At 55.9% G+C, this 19,026-nt stretch overlaps 1 protein-coding gene across 5 annotated transcripts; it reads right to left on the bottom strand.

Annotated features, from left to right (window-relative positions):
* Positions 1 to 2,864: 2,864 nt before the first annotated feature.
* ADGRG5 (adhesion G protein-coupled receptor G5) lies at positions 2,865 to 18,076 on the bottom strand. 5 transcript variants are annotated; one of them, XM_034638545.1, is made up of 15 exons: positions 18,010 to 18,027; positions 17,881 to 17,919; positions 16,335 to 16,540; positions 11,696 to 11,785; positions 11,429 to 11,504; positions 10,964 to 11,029; positions 10,626 to 10,797; positions 9,948 to 10,064; positions 9,314 to 9,427; positions 7,720 to 7,872; positions 6,889 to 7,010; positions 6,368 to 6,636; positions 5,309 to 5,426; positions 3,498 to 3,775; positions 2,865 to 3,109 (listed from the first exon to the last, which is right to left on the bottom strand). In XM_034638545.1, exons 4-15 carry the CDS (start codon positions 11,757 to 11,759, stop codon positions 3,009 to 3,011), a joined length of 1,650 nt encoding a protein of 549 aa, XP_034494436.1. In that variant the 5' UTR covers positions 11,760 to 11,785; positions 16,335 to 16,540; positions 17,881 to 17,919; positions 18,010 to 18,027; the 3' UTR covers positions 2,865 to 3,008. The 5 variants fall into 5 exon arrangements, with proteins under 5 accessions (XP_034494436.1, XP_011218665.2, XP_034494438.1 ...); XM_011220363.3 differs by having other exon boundaries at positions 17,881 to 18,075; XM_034638547.1 differs by having other exon boundaries at positions 10,626 to 10,782; positions 17,881 to 18,075.
* Positions 18,077 to 19,026: the final 950 nt, after the last annotated feature.

Raw genomic sequence — 19,026 nt, 5'->3', positions numbered from 1 at the left:
AGCGTACAAAGCAGAGATCTTAGGTTGTGTTGTCATCTTGCCACAAACGAAAGGCCTGAGGGACAGTGTCCCGGGCAAACAGAACAGCTTGTGCCAAGGCCTGGAGGAGAGAAAGAACCGCTGGAGGAAAGGAGTTCAGTGTGGCAGCTGTGAGGAGGATGAGGAAGGAGCAGCGGCCAATGGGCTGGAGCAGAGGGTGCAGGCCGGACCCCCAGGGCCTTTCTATCTCCTGTGGGGAGTGTGGCAATGAGGAGGGACAGAGCTTGGAAGGGTGTGATCAGACTGCAGCGTGGAAATTCCCTCTGGCTTCTGAGTGAATGGGGACATGGGGAGGCCAGTGAGGAGGCTCTGCAGGGATGGAGGCTGGGCCAAGGTTGATCCCAGGGGAGGGATGCAGCATAAGGCAGACCCCCTCAAGCACCCTCTTGGCGACCTTGGCTGGAAAGGGGAGCAGTGGGGAGGAGCCTGGCGCTGAGTCGGCCTGAATGTGAGGGCTTGTTCCACGGGAAGAGGGACTCCCCAGTCAGCACATATGGGGTTCATTTGAAGTGTAAGGAGTACACACCCTGAACGACCAAGCCGATGCTCCTTCATAACAGGGATGGCACGGGTGCCTGGCTGGCTCAGTTGGTTGAACGTCTGACTTCGGCTGGGGTTGTGATCTCGGGGTTCCCAGATTGAGCCCCGCATCGAGCCGCATCAGGCTCTGCACTCAGCGAGAAGTCTGCTTGTCCCTCTCCCTTTCCCTCTGTCGCACCTCCGCCCCAGCTCATGCTCTGTCTCTCTCTCTAAAATAAATAAAATCTTTAAAAAACATAAATAATAGGGCAGCCAGACAGCAAAAGAAAGGGTTAGAAAAGGGGCACCTGGGTGGCTCAGTAGGTTAAGCATCTGCCTTGAGCTCAGGTCATGATCCTGGGGTCCTGGGATTGAGCCCCTCCTCCTATCGAGCTCCCTGCTCAGCAGGGAGCCTGCTTCTCCCGCCTCTCCCTCTGCCCCTCCGCCCCCACTCATGCACGTGCTCACTCTCTCTCTAATAAATAAATTAAATCTTAAAAAAAAAGGGGGGGGAAGACAAGAATAGGATGCCCAGCTAAATTTGAATTTCAGATAAACAATGAATAATTTTTTAGTATATGTCTCCCAGATTTAGCATTCTGTATTTTAACTGGCAACCCTGCTTTCAAACCCCATCCCATCATGTATACACACGGCCTTTCTGATATCGCAGCAACAAACAACCCAGAAACCTCTAGTACACGGCCCCTCTGGCGTCCATTTGTCCTCCTACCCAATCCATCTTCCCCCTGGTCTGGAAGCCCCCCCCGAGAGCTGGGTCCAGTGCTCAGTGCCCAGTCTGGGCCAGGCCAGAACCCTGCTGGGAGTGAGGGGAGGGCAGGGAGGCCCAGCATGTGGGGCATTTCTAGGAAGTGATCCCTGCCCAGAGCCCGGACCCCCATGGTGCTCAGGGCCACAAGCCTGGGCCTGTTTCCTGCAATCACCAGAATCATCCGTTGTTACTGTGGCCACAACCTCCTTTGGGTGGCCCCAGGCTTGGCAGGGTCTAAGAGGCCGGGCCTGAACCAATGGGGTGGGACAAGACACAGGCCGGCCCAGCTGGGTCACCACGTCCTGGAGCTGCTCAAGACAGGGGCTGGGACTTCCCATGATCCCTCTGTACCCTCCTCATGTGGGAGCCCACCCCAAGGCCCAAGGAGTCTGGTACCACTCAGGACGGGGCTCAACTAGGGGGCACAGCGGGGCTGGGATAGGGACTCCTATCACCCTGATAAAGGCGGGGGGACACTCTGTCTGGAGTCAGAGCAGAGACCACTCTAGGGAAAGTGGGAGAGGAGGTGACAAAGCGGAGGGACAGCAGGCTGTGCCTAGCAAGGAGCTGGGCCTTTCGGGTTGAGCTGTCCCAGGCCTGGAGCTTAGATGGCTTGCCCTCTCAGCCGACTCTGTTAATAATGATAGCAAAAATACTAATGATAACAATAACTATTTATTGAACACTTAGTATCTCCTAAGCCTCTTATATGGATTCTTTTTTTTTTTTCATCTTCAAAATAGGCACCACTCCTGTCCCTACTTTACAGATGGGGAAACTGAGGCACCGAGAACTTGAGTGGCATGTGCACAGCCACAGCTAGCAAGTGGCAGGGCCATTTGAACCCACTCAGACTGGCTCCAGAGCCTACAGCTCTCACCAGCTGGCCAAGGGCTGTTTGCATCAAAAAATGAACAGAGAGCAGAGGATCCCCGCCAGGAGAAAAGGGATCCAGCTCCAGCACCCTCATCATGCCATCTGAAGTCCTTATTACCTGTCTGGTGTCTTGGAGCAGGGCCCTGAGAGCCTCCCCCAGCCCACCCGCTCTAGTGCCAGAGGTGAGCAAGACCCCGAGAGCCAGAGCCAGCAGCTGCATCGGGAAAAGAGAAATGGCTGTGTGAACAGTGCGAGAATCCTTTCTTCAGTCAGTCCTGGAAGCCTGCCCCTCCATCTGGTGTGATGTCCAGAGACAGGTGACAATTTTTCCAGACGGGAGTTGGGAGCCACTGGCTTCCGAGCACAGGCCACCAGCGCCCCCTGGTGTGCAGCCTGGGAACACAGCCGGCTTCAGAACCCCTCTCCCTCCTGGTCTGACAGGGAGGTCAAGGGCAATGGTGATTCTCTACAACTGCAGCGTGAGCTTGGGTTTAGGCTCCACACCCCCACTCCTACCAGCGGCAATTCAAACCTCCCCAGTTATCAAATGGCCTGGTCACGGGTCCAGCTGGCTCAGGTGCAGGGGAAAGAGGCTCCGCCCTCCTGTCCCTAGGAAGCCAGGGGAGGTGAAGCAAAGCCCTGCCCTCTGGGCCTGGGGAAGCCGTGGAGGTCGAAAAGCCTCCCTGGAGGCCACAGTGGCCTCCGGTGTCCAGCAGCTGGCCTGCAGCCTTCTCTGGGGGAGGCGGGAGTCCCAGGCTGCAGGCAGCTGGAGAAGCCGGGGCTGCTGGAAAAGGGGCCCGGACTACTGCGTCGTCTGGGTGGAGCTGAACGCCTCCATTTCTGCCTCCACCTCTGCCTCGGAGCGGCACCTGTGGGAGCAGAACCACAGGAAGAGGAAGAAACCTGCAGGCAGAAAACAGGTCAGTGGGAGACGGGAAGGAGCCACGTGGGGCCTCACCCAGAGCCCAGGGACTTCCGCAGTGGGGGTGAGCTGGGCTTCCCTGAAGCCCAGGAGTAATTCTCAGAGCCCCTCACTGCTGCAGGCCAGGAGGGGCAGAGCGTAAAGCTGGACGACCAGTGGTCGGTAGGCCAGAGGGCGCCTTTGTGCAAATTAGGAGGACATGCCCCTTTCTAGGGATGGAAGGAACCCCAAACCAGCTTGGCGGGGAGGGGGATGCTCGACTTCAGCCCCTGGCTCGCCCACGTGACCTGAAGTCTTGAGTAGTCAGCATCTTACCGGCCACAAACCCCTATCCCCCGGGGCTTCCTGCACAGCTCGCACGGGCCCTACCGTACAGCGAGCTGAAGGTGGTGAAGAGGAAGAGCTGGGGCAGCAGAAAGACGTCAAAGGAGAAGAAAGCCAAGATCCAGGTGGTGCCCAGAAGCACGGTGAGGCCCAGCACGGTGACGCTGTCCCGGCAGGCCCGCGTGCTTGGCACCTTGTCTCGGGCCCGCAGCCGGTGCAGGACCCGCAGAGCCCAGACCAGCACCACCAGGTTGAAAAGACACGTGAGGCCGCTGTAGCCCATGACCAAGATGCTGTGCACCCAGGGGTCCCGCACCCAGCACCTGCAGGGGAGTGGTGAAGTGCCAGGGTCAGCGTGGCTCCCCAGGCCAGGAGGAGAGGGGTGGGTAGGGTGACCCCAGTCTCTGGGCCTCTGGATGGGCTCCTGAACCTGGTCCCGTCTTCCAGCCCAGACCGGTTGTTTCTTGTCTGACCACATGCGTGGTGAATTTCTGAGCCCGGCTTTCCAGCCAGGCCACCGCATTAGGGCCCACCTGCCACCTCGGCCCCCGGCCTGAAGCCCCCATGTTCTCCTTTCCAGCCACATGGGGCTCTCTCATGCCTTTACCCACCTGAAAACTCTTCCTCTCCTCCCAGGACCCCTCCCCACCTAGACGGGACCCCCATCCCGCGCTCTGAGCAGTGAGCCGCTGAGGCACCTCGGGGGGCTCGGAGGAGGGGCACCCCCCACGTGCACACTGAGGAGGAGAGTGAGGAGTAGGAAGTTGCCACCAAGGGCCGAGGAAAGAGCAGAGGCTTGGCAGTAGCCCCAGCCCTGCTCCTAGACCCTCCCTGAGGTCTTCATGCCCTTTGTGTCCCCAAGACACCTGCGAGACAGGCGGTGCCTTTTACCCCGTCAGACACCGTGTCATTTGCTTTCCGTGGATGAGCCCATTCTCTGCTCATGAGGACCCTACGAGGCAGGTGCACAGTCATCCCCACCCTGCAGAGGGGGAAACTGAGGCTGGGGTTTAGAAGCACACGCTAGTCAGAGGCAAAGGTGGGACTTGAAGCCCTGCACTCCGAGCCCGAGCCTGTGCCCCTGTCCCAGCGCCCTGCCCAGGCCCCCGCCGTGGGCTCCTGCCATGGCAGCCACAAGGGGCCTTGAACATTATTTTGTGGATTTATGCAAGGGGCGAAGAGTGGTCATGGATCATTCCTTCTCACTGGCACGGAACCGTCCGGCGGGGGAGGCTCCCTGGCAACTGAGCAACTGCTCTGCTATGGCTGGAGCGCCCTTCAAGGGTTCCGTTACTGCTGTCTGTGTTCGGGAGCACGAATGGACATAGTAAGGGATTTTTAATAACTAAAAGTCACGAAATCCAGGGGGAGAGGGAGAAGGGAAGGGGACTCGGAGAAGCAGGTTCCTGGAGTAGGGTGCACTGTGACAGCCCAGCACCGCTGTGCCTTCTGCCCCCGCCCAGCCCTCCAGCCCCCAGCACATATTATATAAAAACTGCATGGTTATCATGCCCTAAGTCACACCTCCTCTGAGAAAGCAGCCCGACCCTCGCAGTGAGAGGAGCGAACCCCAACCCGCCTGGCTTCCTGGCCTTGGAGGCCCATGAGCAGGGACCAGAGTTCTTGCCGGGGCTCCCTAGAGGTTGCCAGCCTAGAACAAGAGCCTGCCTCCGCAGGAGGCCTTGGGGATCCAGCAGAAAGGGTGTGACAAAGCCCCCTGGAAACCACCCCTCTCAGAGCCATGGCCCCCTCCTTGCCCCAAAGCCAGTGCCCTGCCTACGGGACCCCCCCCGTTCAGAGCCCCTGGGCCCTTTGGCCCGGGCTAGGGAGCCTGCCACAGCCCTGAAGACACTCACATGGATGTGTTCTGGAAGCCCGTGCCGTTTTCCTGGCTGTTGGCAAGTGGAATTACATAGGGTCCATACACTGAGTTCTTGGCAACAAGAACAGACAGCACCAGGAGGGCCGGGACCCCTGAGAAGGGAGACAGAGGCGCAGCACTGTCAGGCGACCCTGAGAAGGGCTGGTCGTGGGTCCCTGGGGCTGCTAAAACAGAATTTCACTGAGCCAGCAGGGAGGGGAAGGGACAGTTCGGAGCCCCAGCCCCGCTCCGTCACATGCTCCAGCGTCAGAGCACTTAGCCTGGGGTCTTTGAGGAGGCTGCTCTCCAAGACGGTGTTAGTGAGGGCTCTAGGGTGGGATGGCAATGGCAGTGGCGGTGGGGAGATGCAGCTAATGGAAGAGGGCTGGGGGAACGCGTGAGGAGACCGAGACAATAAAGAGGGGCTAGGATAGGGGTAGAGGTGCCAGTGATGGTGCCAGAGACAGCGGTGAAGACGAGGATGAGGATGGTGGTGATGATGGAAGTGGTGAAGGTGATGGTGGGGTCAGAGATCAAAGTGGTAGTGGTGGCGCTGATGGTGGCCTTGGAGGTAGACATGGTGGGGATGGTGGCAAAGGTGATGGTCGTGGCGGAGGCGATAGTGGTGCCGGAGGTGGTAGTGATGGTGGAAGTGTTGGAAGTGATGGCGATGGAGGAGCTGGGGGTAGAGGAGACGGAGGTGTTGAAGGTGATGGTGATGGGGGGGTTGGAGGTGGAGGAGATGGGGGGGTTGGAGGTGATGGTGATGGGGGGGTTGGAGGTGGAAGAGATGGGGGGGTTGGAGGTGGAGGGGATGGAGGTGTTGGAGGTGACGGTGATGGGGGCTTGGAGGTGGAGGGGACAGAGGTGTTGGAGGTCGAATCGATGACAAGAACAGCAGAGTAGAAAGAAGGGGCGAGCGTTGACAGGGATGATGAGCCGTGCTTGTGGTGTGGTCGCTATGATGAGGAAGAGAAGAGAAGGGCAGCAGGGGGCAGACACCCTGTCTGGCGGGAAGCCTCAGGAACCAAGGGGGGAGGGAGGCTCTGCTCACCCCAGCCCACCGCACAGAGCTTGAGCAGGTATCGGCGGACGTAGATGTTGTAGACATGCCCTAGGAGCAGGTAGAGGTTGAAGCCTTCGATGGCCATCCAGGTGAAGCTGCTGAGCAGGGCGAAGTGCAGGACGGCGGCCAGCGCCGTGCACGCTGACTCGGACACGGGGGCCACGGCCAGCACCGGACTCAGCAGGAAGGCGACGTTCAGGAGCAGCACGGAGGCGTGCAGGTTCATGTGAATGCGTGTTAAGGAGTCACCCTGCTTCCTGCGGGTGGAAGCACGCCCTTCCGTGGCCTGGGGACATCGCCCAGGCAGTGCCACCCCCTGGGCTCGTGGACACACAACAGAGGTTGAGCGAGGCAAGGACCAAACTGCAGCCACGCGGCAAGGCCAGTCTCCTGCCTCCCAGCCTCCGTTCTCTGGAGAAGCCCACCCCACTCCGGGGATCAATTAGATGAGAAGGAGGGGTGCTGAGCAGCGGTGGGTGGGCAGGCCTGGCATGGGGACAGGGGAGTACCTGGCTTGGAAGTGCAGCAGGACAGTGAGAAGCGAGGCCACGATGGAGACACTGCAGCCCACCAGGGTGATGTACGTGAGAGGCTTCAGCAGCTCTGGAGGGACCTGGGCTGGGGACAGTTGCTGCAGGAAGGAACAGGGAATGGGGGACAGAAGCATGGAAATGCCCTCCCCACAGTGATAGTGACCTGCTAAGACCTCAGCTCCAAACTCCCCTGTCTCACCACAAACCACACCGTAGCCCTGGCTTGAAAACAAAGCCCTGACAGACGCGGTGGCTTTTGATCCCCTCAACTCCCATCTCCTCCTTTCTCTATGAGAACCTCACCTCCCTGTCTATGCACATGGGTGGTCCCACTGCCTGTGGACAGGTGCACAAGGCCTGACTTATCAGAGTCCTCCCTCCTCCTGCCCGGTGATTTGTTGAGCGATGGGAATGTGACGCACTCTAAGGCAGTGGGACTCAATCCTGAGACTAGCTGGCAGAATTGAGTAAGAGAAGCTCTCATTCTACTGGCCTAAATCTGCTAGCAGCCATATTATTATCCTGTGGGGAAATCCCGTCCAAACGCTAGGCCAGCACAGAACAAGCACAGTTGGGAGAGAGAGATAAAGCCCTGCTTGGCGATACTGAGCGTCTAGGTCAAGCCATGCCTGAAGCCTAACACAGCTTCTTCAGCAGCACGAATTCATAAGTTTCTCTTTTTTCCTCCTTAAGCCCATTTGAGTTGGGTTTTCTGTCCCCTACACCAGCCTTTGCCTTGCTCCTTTTGCTTAGACACAGGGCCCTTTACAGCTTTGACCCCCTCACCCGTACTGGATGCATACTTACCATGAGAACAGCAAAATAGCTGAGGTGGTTGCAACGGCAGAGCACCTCGGAATGTGAGGGCTTCTCTGTGCGACAGCCCTCGGGGCTCCAGACCCCCCAGTAATGTTTGCTGGCTCCTTCCTTCCAGAAGACACAGGTCACCGTGTAGCCTTCCTAAGGGGAGAGGCTGGAGTTGGGTGCATCCAAGGGGTGTGGGGGAGGGCCGTGGGTCAGAGTCTGGAAACTGTAGGGGCTGAAGTTGATTTAATTGCACCCTAGTCAACATTTTACCGGGCACTGGCTGGGCTTTGGCATCAGACAGACCCAGATTCCAGCCTCACCTCTACTCTGGACTCTCAGAGTGACCCGGGCAAGTTGTCGAGCTTCTCTGAGCCTCAGTTTATTCATCTGCAAAATGGGATCATCTATACCCCAGTCTCAAGGATGGTATTAAATCACAGGCAATGAGGAATCTTGAGGGTCCAGCTCTGGACCCTTTCCCCTCCTCCCCATGGGGAACAACGATGGTGCAGACCCATTCCCCGTGTGGGGGAGAGACTCACCCACAGACAGCCCTGGTGTCAAGCCACGTGGATGGAGGGGTGGGGGGAAAGACACAGGCAGTGCCATGGGAAACCACTGAGGAAAGAACCTTTGCAGGGCCAAGGCTTCAGAACAAAGAAAGGAAAGGATGATGGAGAAATTGAGAGTTCAGCACAGTCCCGAAGAAGCTGACGGGAAATCAGGGCAGAACGTAGAGGCTCTGTGCTTTTCAGGAATGCCAGGGCCAGAAGAGCAGAGGCATCAGAGCTTATGCCCACCCAGCAGCCCTTCTCCCTTCCTCCAAGATCAGCTTCTGCACTTCTCTGGAGGACCCACGCCTCCCTCCATGGCAGGTCAGATGAATCCAGCCCAGTCCCTGAGCCATGTGACCCGGGCCTGGCCAATCCACACATTCTATCGACCTGGTTCAGAGATGGACACATGACCCAGCGGGATCTTTAGGACTCCATTCTGGGAGACTGGTTTGCACTGATGAGGAAGAGCCTGCTGGGAAGAGGGGATGGAGGTCCAGCTCTTTAGCTGCCATCTTGCCAGAGTAGAGAGCCAAGGCAGGAAACCATTGCAGAGAGATGGAAAGAGGCTGAGCCAGGATGGCATTATATCAGCCCCTGGATCCAGCCATGCCTGAAGCTAGGCAGCTCTGGACCTTTCATTTACATGACCCAGTCAATTCCCTTTTGTGCTTAAGCTGGCTTGACTTGGCTTTGTATCACTCGCAACTCAAAGGGTCCTGCCTAGGAGGCCCCTGGGTGCCTCCGTTGGTTATTCTTGATCTCAACTCAGGTCTTGATCTCAGGGTCCTGAGCTCAAGCCCCACATTGGGCTCCATGCGGGGTGTGGCACCTACTTAAAAAGAAAAAAAAAACGTGCCTACCGCAGTAAGTAAAAGCTTCTCTCTGATTTCTTTGACAGGAATTTTCAAACTGTGATAGATTTGAAATCGTTTGTTTTCGAAATGCTTCCACAGTTGGGTTTAGTCAAGCCAAAATTCAACAGGAGAGCCACAAGGGGGCAGGCGTGAGGTGGAAATTGGGGCACCCCCCAAAGGTACCAGGCTTTGGTTGTGCCGAAAGCTGATGTTGACCGACTCCTTGAGATTGCTCACGTGTCCGGAACCCAGCTGGGCACCCAGGACGTAGTTATTGAGCAGAGATGAGTTGGTATTCTGGAAGGAGAGCAGAAGAAGGGCTGAGGGCAGGGGACGCAGGGAGACCCCGCTGAGGTCTGAGAGCCCCCCTTCACCAGCCCCTTCCCCTGGAGAAGAGCAGTCCACGTGCCTGTCACGTGTCCAGCGTGGGCGAGCCTCGCAGCCTTCACATACACTGTCCCCCCACCCAGAAAGCTGTCCTCTCACCACCACCACCACCCCACCCCCCGCACGTGCTGAGAGCATCCCAGCCTCCATCCTAACTAACCACTATCCTAACTCCGTTTCAAAGCCAAGGTGAAAAGGCCCTTTTGTCTATCTCCCACCTAGGGACAGTCACACACATAAGTTTCTTATAAGTTGGCCTCCCCACCGTTCTCCTCATACTGAGGCCCAGAAGGGGCAATGGCCGGGTGCACGATGGGCTCGTCCCAGCCGGTGCCGGTCCATGCCGCGAGGCCCGCCGATGGCATGGATACCCACAGTACCCCCAGGAAGGGGCCGGCGCCCACCCTGCTAGGCCTACCAAGGCCCTGACCTGGAAGAAGTAGTCGGTGAGGAAGTAGGTACAGATGAGACGCAGCTCCCTGGGGCTGTTCCTGCAGGCGTCCTGGGTCAGCTGGGCCGGGAACTGCATGGCGTGTGAGACCCAGGCCTGCGGAGGGGGCACGGATAGGCTGAGCCTGATGTCCACGGCCTCCAGAGCCGGCCCCACGCTTTCACTGCTCCCCACTCCTAGTGAAGCCTTCCCAGCCTTATCCCAGGCATTCAGTCCTTGAGCCTCCACCTCCAGAGCTCTCCTCCCCAACTTGCTGAGATCCCAGGCCCTCCCTCCAGGCTTCCCCCTGTCTTGAATGACCCCACCCAGCTGGGGCCCCTGGGGAGGGAGCTTCAGGGCCTTCAGTGCCCAGCATTCAGCAGGAATCACACCAGGCTCTTCCAAGGACCGTGGATTCCCTGGCCTCTCCCACTGCTGCCTCCCCCCACAGACCTGCAAAAGCAGGAAGAGGACGCTGCCCTTGAAGGGCCACAGGGCACCCCCTTTTCCAGCATTCGCATGAGGAACATCAGCCCCATTTTACAGAGGGGGCAACTCGCAGCTCTGAGGGCAGACCAGATTAGTGTGGGTGGGGGGAGGGGAGTCCAGACCTTAAGCCCTTGGAGGATTTCTGGGGTAGAGGCACTGGCTGCCCCCCATCCCCGGGCCACCGCTGACCTGGGGGTCCCCCTCCATGGTGGCGCTGCTCAGTGAGAGGCCGGGGAAGCTGCAGCCCAGCTTGAAGACCAGTGACTGGATGGTGGGCGTCTGCAAGGTCAGGTTGCTGCCCCCAAAGCTGGCGTTCAACAGTCTGCGTTCCAGGCCCCGGATGAGGCTGAGGGCAAGAGAGCTGACCAGGGCCCACGGTGGGCTTGGGGGCCAGAGGGGCCCCAGGCGGCCTAGAAGGGCGGGGCCTCCCCCAAATGCGTTGGCATCTCCCATCCCCGGACCTTCGCACACACAGTGTCCCCGGCGCACTCTTACCTCCACCCCACTCATCCACGTCTCCTGATTACCTCTCTTTCTGGTCCGGCTCTGTTGACTCCTCCTTCCGGAAGCCTTTTCTGGCTTTCCCCTGCCGGCTGAGTGAAATGCCCCATAGTCCCTGTGCTTCCCTGGCCACTCATCAGCACTATCCCCTCACCCGCAGCTGCAAGGCCATTAGATCACAGACCCTGGAGAGCCCGATCCAAGCCTTGGGGCTCCTTCCCGGAAAAACGCAGAGACCCAGGACTCTGCACAGGTTTCATGGCATCCATAGTTAAAGGCCCTCAGCCAGAGAGCAGACTTGAGAAGGGCAGACATGTTTACCCTGCACCTCCAGAGCCTATGCCAGGCACACCGTAGGTACTCGATAAATGCATGTTGAATAAATGGATTAATGGTCCATACTGGACAACCCCAGACCACTGATTCAAGGCGCGAGCTGGGGGTGGGAGGCACAGCTGGCTCTGGGCAGGCAGGAGGGCCTCTTGACTCACTGAGCAGAAGTTGAGTTGCGGCTCCTGGCCATTCTCTCCAGTTTCTCCATCCAGAGCAGGGGGTCTTGGGATGTCTCTGAGGGGAGCAAGTCAGACCTCCACTTTGGCTTCTGTCCCTGGGCCTTCCACCCCAGCCTCAGGCTTGCCGCTGCCCCAGCGGGGGCGCAGTGCCCCCTTTCAAGCTCCCCTGATTCGGGGCATACCCCTTTCATGTCACAGCCAGAGGCCCGGCTAGGGCTGCCCCCTAGCTCAGCAGCGCCCTCTTACCCATTGTCTCACTCTGAGAGGTCATGAAACACAGGCAGAGGAGAAAGGCCCCCCAGCAATCCATGTCCTGTCTTCCGAGAACCGGCTCCCCTAGAAAAGATGCATGCCACTGTCATCATGGTAAGAGAGTGACCGCTCACCTCCAGGTGTCTGGCATGTCCCAGGGGTAGGACATCTAGTATCTTAACTGAGCCTCATTACTCCTGCATTTCACAGATGGAGAAACTGAGGTTCAGAGCACAAGTGGTCTTGCTCTGCTTGAAGCCCCCTGAGCCAGGTCTCTATGACTCCAGAATCCCTGACCATTTGTTCAGAAATGCCTGCCATTAGCAGCTCTCCCTGAGTCACTCCCTGTCCCCAAAAATGGCCTCTCTGGGGGCTTCGTCGGGGCCCTGACTTCACCCAGAGGGGAAGCTGCTTGGGAGCAAGCAACATGGAACCCTGTCCAGCTCTGTCATTGGTCCACCATGTGACTTTGGGCAAGGGTCTGTCCCTCCAAGTCTTCGTTTTCCGTGGTTTTAAATTTTTTTAAAGATTTTATTTATGTATCTGAGAGAGAGAGAGAGCACAAGCAGGGGAAGCAGCAGATGGAGAAGCAGACTCCCCACTGAGCAGGGAGCCCAACGTGGGGCTCGATCCCAGGACCCTGGGATCATGACCTGAGCCAAAGGCAGATGCTTCACCGACTGAGCCACCCAGGTGCCTCTTCTGTGGTTTTAAAATAAACTAAGAAACTTCTACTTAAATGCAGCAAATTTATGTCAACCCCCCCCCCGGAAACCCCACTAAAATGAGAGTGACTGAATAAAATGAGCACAGAGCCACAAGGACAGAGCAAGGGGAAAGAAGACAACAGCAGGCAAGAAAGGTTAGCAAAAGTCTGGAGATTCCAAAGCAGGGCAGTCACACATCTAGCAGACAATAAACAGTTGAGCCTGAGGGCCTGCAGTGGGGAGAAGTGAGGAGTGAGGGGAGGGGGAGGGAAGGGGAGGGGGAGAAGACTCACAACCCTGGGAACACTTGAGAGCTAGAGGCGCCAAGAACCTCTGAAAGCAGGGATGAGAAGTGAAGCCAAAAAACGGGGGATAGATGCTTGTCTTTTTTTTTTTTAAGAGAGAGAGAGAGCGCGCAAGCATGTGTGAGCCAGGAGTGGGGGAGGGGGCGGGGCAGAGAGGCAGAGGGAGAGAGAGAATCCCAAGCAGTCTCCACACTCAAAAAGAGTCCCACACAGGACTCGATCTCATGACCCTGAGATTATGACCTGAGCCAAAATCAAGAGTCCGATGTTTCACCACCCAGGGCCACCCAGGTGCCCCGGTTGTGAGTCTTTAAAATGATCAGCTGGGGCCCCAGATCTCCTCAGTCACCTGGGGTGTCCAGGACCACTGTCACAACCCTACCACCCTCAACCCCACCCCAATATAAAGTTCATTCCCTGGAGACAGTGCTTGGTAGAGAATCTGAGGGGAAGGGTGGGATGCCATTCAGGTATAGAAAAATTAAGCCATATCCCTTCCCCACCTCCTCCTCCACTCAGCTTCTAGAAGCAGGGGGAAAGTCTTCTCTGAAGAACTGGCCATTCCAAGAAAAGTATCCTATAGCTACGGATGTTTTGGTGTTCCTCGGGGAACTGGCCGGGACCAAACTTAGGACGCAGCTTTCCCAGTCATCAGCCCTGTCAAGCAGTTAAGCTTCAATGCTGTGCTCTTAATGATGAATGGTCAACCAAGGACCACCAGGCATTCTAAAGCACACACCCTCTCTCAGAAAGCTGCTGGAAGATGCGCTCCAAGAGAATGAGGGAGTAAATCATGAAAGACAACATAGGGTACAGGAAACCCCACCAGAGAAGAGGTGAAGCTACTCCCCAGAAAATGCGGGAAATGACTCCCCCGGTTGTTGGTTGGACAGCAGGACCCAGGGTGTATCCTGTCCAGAAGGCAGCAGGAGAAAAGAAGGTTCCAGGATGGAACAAATAAACAACAAACAAAAGGAGAAGGAGGGGACTATGCAGATGAATTGGGTGACGTGTATACAAAATCTTTCTGTACTATTTTTTTTTTTGCAACCTCCTGTGAATTTATCATGGTTTTCAAAAGTAGAAGTTCAAAGTTAGTACAATGGATTGCCATTTCACTATCAAAATCGTGAGGTAGGTAGTGACATAGAAGAGGGTGTGTCACCGCCTGGGAAGAGCAAGCTGAACATAACACACACCGTGTAATCACGTGCGTGGAAATGTGCGCTAATAGGCGTGTTCGGGCCTAGGAGGGCATCCAGATGAATAGTCACCAAAACGTTAATAATGTTATAGGGAGGAGGATTCCTTTCTTTTTTAGGTTTCGGGTAGAGTTTGAATTTTCTACAACAAACATGTATTACCCTCACAATACAACACTTAGAATTAGAATTAGAATTAGAATTAGAATTAGAATTAGAATTAGAATTAGAATTAGAATTAGAATTAGAATTAGAATTAGAATTAGAATTTTTTATGCTCCAAATGACTACCATTGTGGAAAAAACAGTGGTGACATACTGTTTATGAAAAACAAAAAACGTGTTGCAAAGCAATGTAATCCAGTCCTTGTAAAAGTCACATTTCTTATGTGCATAAGCTCTGAAAGATGTGACGGTCAGTTCTGGGTGGTGAGGTTCGGGGCCTACTTGTTTTGGGTGCCCAGATTTCCTAATGTTACCCCACACAATATAGTTATGCGTTTCTCGATTTTTATTCACTCTTCGGATAGTTGTTGCTGCTTTTTGTTTTTTAAGGTGGCTCCACACCCAACCTGGAGCCCACCACAAGGCTTGAACTAGCGACCCTGAGACGGAGACCTGGGCTGGGGATCAAGACTCAGATGCTTGACCCACTGAGCCCCCCAGGCGCCCCTGCTCTTCAGACAGTTCAGAAATTTGCATCTTTCAAACCCAAACAATAAATAAGTCCACAAAGGCATAAAATGCAAAGTATCCCTGTCTCCTGTGTCACCCAACCACTCCCTTCCCAGTCAGTCACCCCAGGTAACTTCTGCTATTCGTGTTTCGTGAATCTTCCTAAGTCCCCCTAAAATAGAAGCATATATGGTTCTCCCCAACTTTTATTAAAAAAAAAAAAGGTAGCACACTCTCTACTGTTCTGCAGTTCCCTATTTTGGCTTGAAAATACATCTTGGGGAACTTTCTGTAACAGTACCTAGAGTTTCCACTTTTCCTTTTCCAGCTGCATAGTCCACCGCTGGACGGATAGGCACTAAGTAACACGGCAGGTGCCTCAGACAGCTGGCTGTGTGGGTTCCGGTCTTCAGTTCCTTCCCACAGCGCAGCTGTTCTGACAACATTTCCCACATGTGCCAGTTCACCATCGGCCCATTTTTATTTTACGTTCGACTCCTGCTTACCATCGTCTTGAAACCCTTTACATAATAGGGAAATTAGCTCGTTGTCTATTATGTGAGTTGCAACTATGTTTCCTAGTTTATCATCTGCCTTTGAACATTACATATGGTTCTTTTGCCGTGTAGAAGTCTTTCTCTATGTGTATAATTTTTGTGTAATCAGAATTACCAGTATTTTTCTCTTTTGGCTTCTGGATTTTGAGTCATAGCTAGAAGGGCCTTCCCCGCTCCAATTACAAAGGAATTCTCCTAAGTTTCTCCTAGGATTTTTGAGGTTTTATTGTTCACACTGGAACCCCTAGTGCATTTGCATGGATCCGGGAGTGTGAGATGGGGATGCGATGTTTTTTTCCGGGTGGTCCCACCCATTTATCTTAACATTATTTATTAACATATGTGGTCATTTGAAAAGAGAATAGAAGGGCTCCTGAGTGGCTCAGTCGGCTAAGCATCTGACTCTTGGTTTCCGCTCAGTTCATGATCTCAGGGTCGTGGGACTGAGCCCTGGTCAGGCTACGTGCTCAGTGCGGAGTTCGCTTCAGGTTCTCTCTGTGCCTCTCCCCCACACCTCCCTCCCTCCCTCCTTCTCTTTCTCTCAAATAAGTCTTTTAAAAAGAGCGAGCGCGAATAAAGACTTCGGTTGGAGTCCTAGAGTGCTGGCTTCTTATCCCATTTGGGCCACTTGGTTATTTATTTGGCTGTTACCTTGGGCAATTCTCAGAACCTCAGAGAAGAGAGGAGGGAAAAGATTTGAGGAGACAAAGGAAACACTGAATAAAACAATTTGAAACATTTCAGATGAGAAGACTGAGGGCCCCATAGTGCAGACCAGATCTTGGGTCATCTTGTCCACCCCCTCGCTGTGTGAATGGGGAAACTGAGGTCCAGACCATAATGTGGATTTGACATCCAGGGTCTGGACCGTAAGGCCTGGGCCCCAGACCCTTGGCTACCCTGCTCTGTGTCTACAGAGGGAAGAGGGGCCTAACCCCACGACCAGCTGGAGAAATCAAGGCCGAAGGAGAAGTGACACCACCTCCAAGTAGCCCAAAGAGCTGTGGTTTCCACTCCCTTTCCCAGGGGCAAACCACAATCCTCACTTCCGCTTGAGACTTCCAGCACCCCTCTCTGAGCCCTTCAGAGAGGCCAACGGGTGCGTTGCCACCCCATACGCGCACCCCTCTCACCATCCACCCTGCAACTCATTACCTGGGGCTCCCTGGGAAACAGAACTCCCTTACCTGCTGACCAAGATGGTTCCAGTTGATCGTGGGGAAACTGGAAACCGCACGAGAGTTTGCCTGGGGTTACGGCAGGCCAGTGGTCAAGCTGGGACTCGAACCCAGAGCTCCAGACTCCAACTCGAGTGCTCTCCCCACGCCGTGTACTGCAGCCTCCCCTCGATGGCTGGGTGGCTGAGTTGCTCTATGGATGAGTAAGACTCTACCTAGGCCGACAGAGAAATGGGGAAACATGCAGGGGGCCGACCAGAGCCTTTGAAAGATGCATATTTGATAACCAGCTCCAGTAGTCAGTGCCTGGGCCGTGGCATTAGGCAATAAGTCCACTTCTCCATGCTTCAGTGTTTCTCATCCATAAAATGAGGCCAAGAAGACCTATTTCCCAGGGAGAGAGACTCAGAGACATTTCCACAAGCCTCGCTGCAAGCTTAGGGCTCTGACCCAAAGCCCCAGCCAGAGATGTATCTGAGCATAAGACTTGGGACCCCCTGCCTTCTTCCCCGGGACTGACCATGCCCCTGCCCCCCTGCAGAGCCCTTATTTCCGAAAGCACCAGGCCTGTTGAGCCAGTCACACCCCTGTATGCGGCCCCTCTGCCCCTCCCAAGCTGCTACCCTGGCCAGCACAGGCTGGAGCTCCCACCGCTCGCCTCACCCTGGCCTGGGAGAGGAGTGAACCCGCGGTCTCTGCAGCAAAGCCCTGACAAGTACCATTCTTTGCCCCATTTTACAGGCAGAGAAAGGGAGGCCACGCCAAGGCCCAACACGAAGTCTGTGACCAAGCCAGCGCCAGAGCCATTTCCCTGAGACATACTGTCCCCAGGCTCCAGTCCAGGTCACTGTGAGAGGAATGCCACCTGCTCGCATTTGCCCACTACAGACTTCATGCAGGCCCTCCCCCATGTCATCCAAGGTACAGGTCATCAGATGAACCCCATTTTACCGATGAGGAAACTGAAATCCAGAAAAGTCTTATCACTCGCCCTATGCCGTGGTGGGGAGTTAGGATTTGAACCCAGTGTCTAACCACTCCTTAATTTAAATTGCCTTTAAAGAAATAGAGAGGAGCCTGGCTGGCTCAGTGAGTTAAGCAACTGCCTTCAGCTCAGGTCATGATTCTGGGGTCCTGGGATGGAGTCCCGTGGCAGGCTCCCTGCTCGGAGGGGAGTTTGCTTCTCCCTCTTCCTCTGCCCTTCCCCCCCCCCACCCCGCTCATGCTCTCTCTCTCTCAAATCACTAAATACAATCTTTAAAAAAAATAGATAAATAGATAGATAGATAATAGAGAGATGATAGATGAGAGATAGATGATCAATCGATCGATAGATAGGTTGATAGATAGACTTTTACATTCCCAGAGATTTTGGAGTTGCCCCCAGAGAGGGAAGGGAATGAGGGTGGGTCCCCAGCTGGCTGCCCCCACGATGTCCCCAGTTCTGGGCCCACCAGGGCAGGAACAGCCCGGTGCCTGCGGGGAACCCGGCAGATGAGGACAGAGCGCTGGGGGAGCCGGGAATAGGGGAATAGAGCCTCCCCGCGGGGCTGACCTGGAGAGCCGCTGCCATCCGCCGCTGCCACTGTCCTGTCTGCAGAAAGAAAGGGAAGTTCGATGTGTGTGCTGGGGCCGCCTCTGCACTGCTCAGCCCCGGCCCTCAGCCCTCCCCTGCTCTCTTCACCCAGCGCCCGCGCCCGCTCGCCGCACCACACTCCCACTTCACTTCTTCTTTCCCATCAGCGGCCTTTTTGCTTCCTCTGTGCTGGTAGCTGGTCTCAGGGCACCCCTTGCTCTCACCACGCCTCCCCCCTCGCCTGCAGCACTTCCTGGGGGTGGCTGCACCTTGCAGAGGTGCTTGGTGTCAGTGGGGAGAGGGAGGAGGGCTGGCCCATGGGGCACCTCCACTCTGACCTCCTTAGCCTCAGTTTCCCCACCTTCAGAAAAAAGGAGACTGATCCCTGCTTGACCTGACAATCAATGAGACTGAGATAGCCACGACCTCGGGCAAGGGCTGGGTCTGACAGCCTGGCCTCAAATCCCAGGCCTGCCATTTACGGGCTGGGGACTTTGGGCAAGTGACTGAAACTCTCTGAACCTCAGTTTCCCCTCTAAAATGGAGATAAGACAGTACCACCTCCGGGTGTAGCGCGGCGCTTATGAGAGGTAATGCTGCAAAGTCACCAGAAGCATGTTTCACAGCTGTGGAAAGGCCCCGCTGGGAACAGAGAGCTCAGAAGATGTGGCCAGACTGTGGCTGGACGGCTGGTCAGCCTGTCCTGCTCCGGCTACTTCCTCTGTAGCACCCCGAGGGGAAGGGGAGGTGTCTGTGTGTGCTGGTGAGGGGCAGGGTGCTCTCTCTCTCTCTCTCTCAGCCAAACTCCCTGGGAAAACTCCAACTCAGGAATGTACTTTCCTACCCCCGGGATGAGATGGGGATTCAGCAAAGCGGGGAAAGCAGACAGGTCCCAACAGGGTCTCTCTCCCCTCTCCCCTACCCCAAGGCCCTTCTGGGGCCGACCCAAGCGCACCCCNCGGGATGAGATGGGGATTCAGCAAAGCGGGGAAAGCAGGCAGGTCCCAACAGGGTCTCTCTCCCCTCTCCCCTACCCCAAGGCCCTTCTGGGGCCGACCCAAGCGCACCCCCAGGTGGTAGCTCAGGCGTCTATGGGAAGGGGGAAGAGAGCTGCGCCTCGGAGGA

Source organism: Ailuropoda melanoleuca, chromosome 12, assembly GCF_002007445.2.
Source record: "Ailuropoda melanoleuca isolate Jingjing chromosome 12, ASM200744v2, whole genome shotgun sequence".
NCBI lineage: Eukaryota > Metazoa > Chordata > Mammalia > Carnivora > Ursidae > Ailuropoda > Ailuropoda melanoleuca.
This window is presented reverse-complemented; position numbering and strand designations above follow the sequence as displayed.

Bases quoted from the DNA above. Each gene is read 5' to 3' on its own strand.
- ADGRG5 (XM_011220363.3), bottom strand. From the start codon at position 11,759: ATGGATTGCTGGGGGGCCTTTCTCCTCTGCCTGTGTTTCATGACCTCT. The intron at 5,427-6,367 runs GTGAGCAGAGCC...CTCCCTTCTCAG, and splicing joins GCTCTGTGCGGTGGGCTGGG to GGGTCCCGGCCCTCCTGGTG. The intron at 3,776-5,308 runs GTGAGTGTCTTC...ACTCCCCTGCAG, and splicing joins GGCTTCCAGAACACATCCAT to GTGCTGGGTGCGGGACCCCT.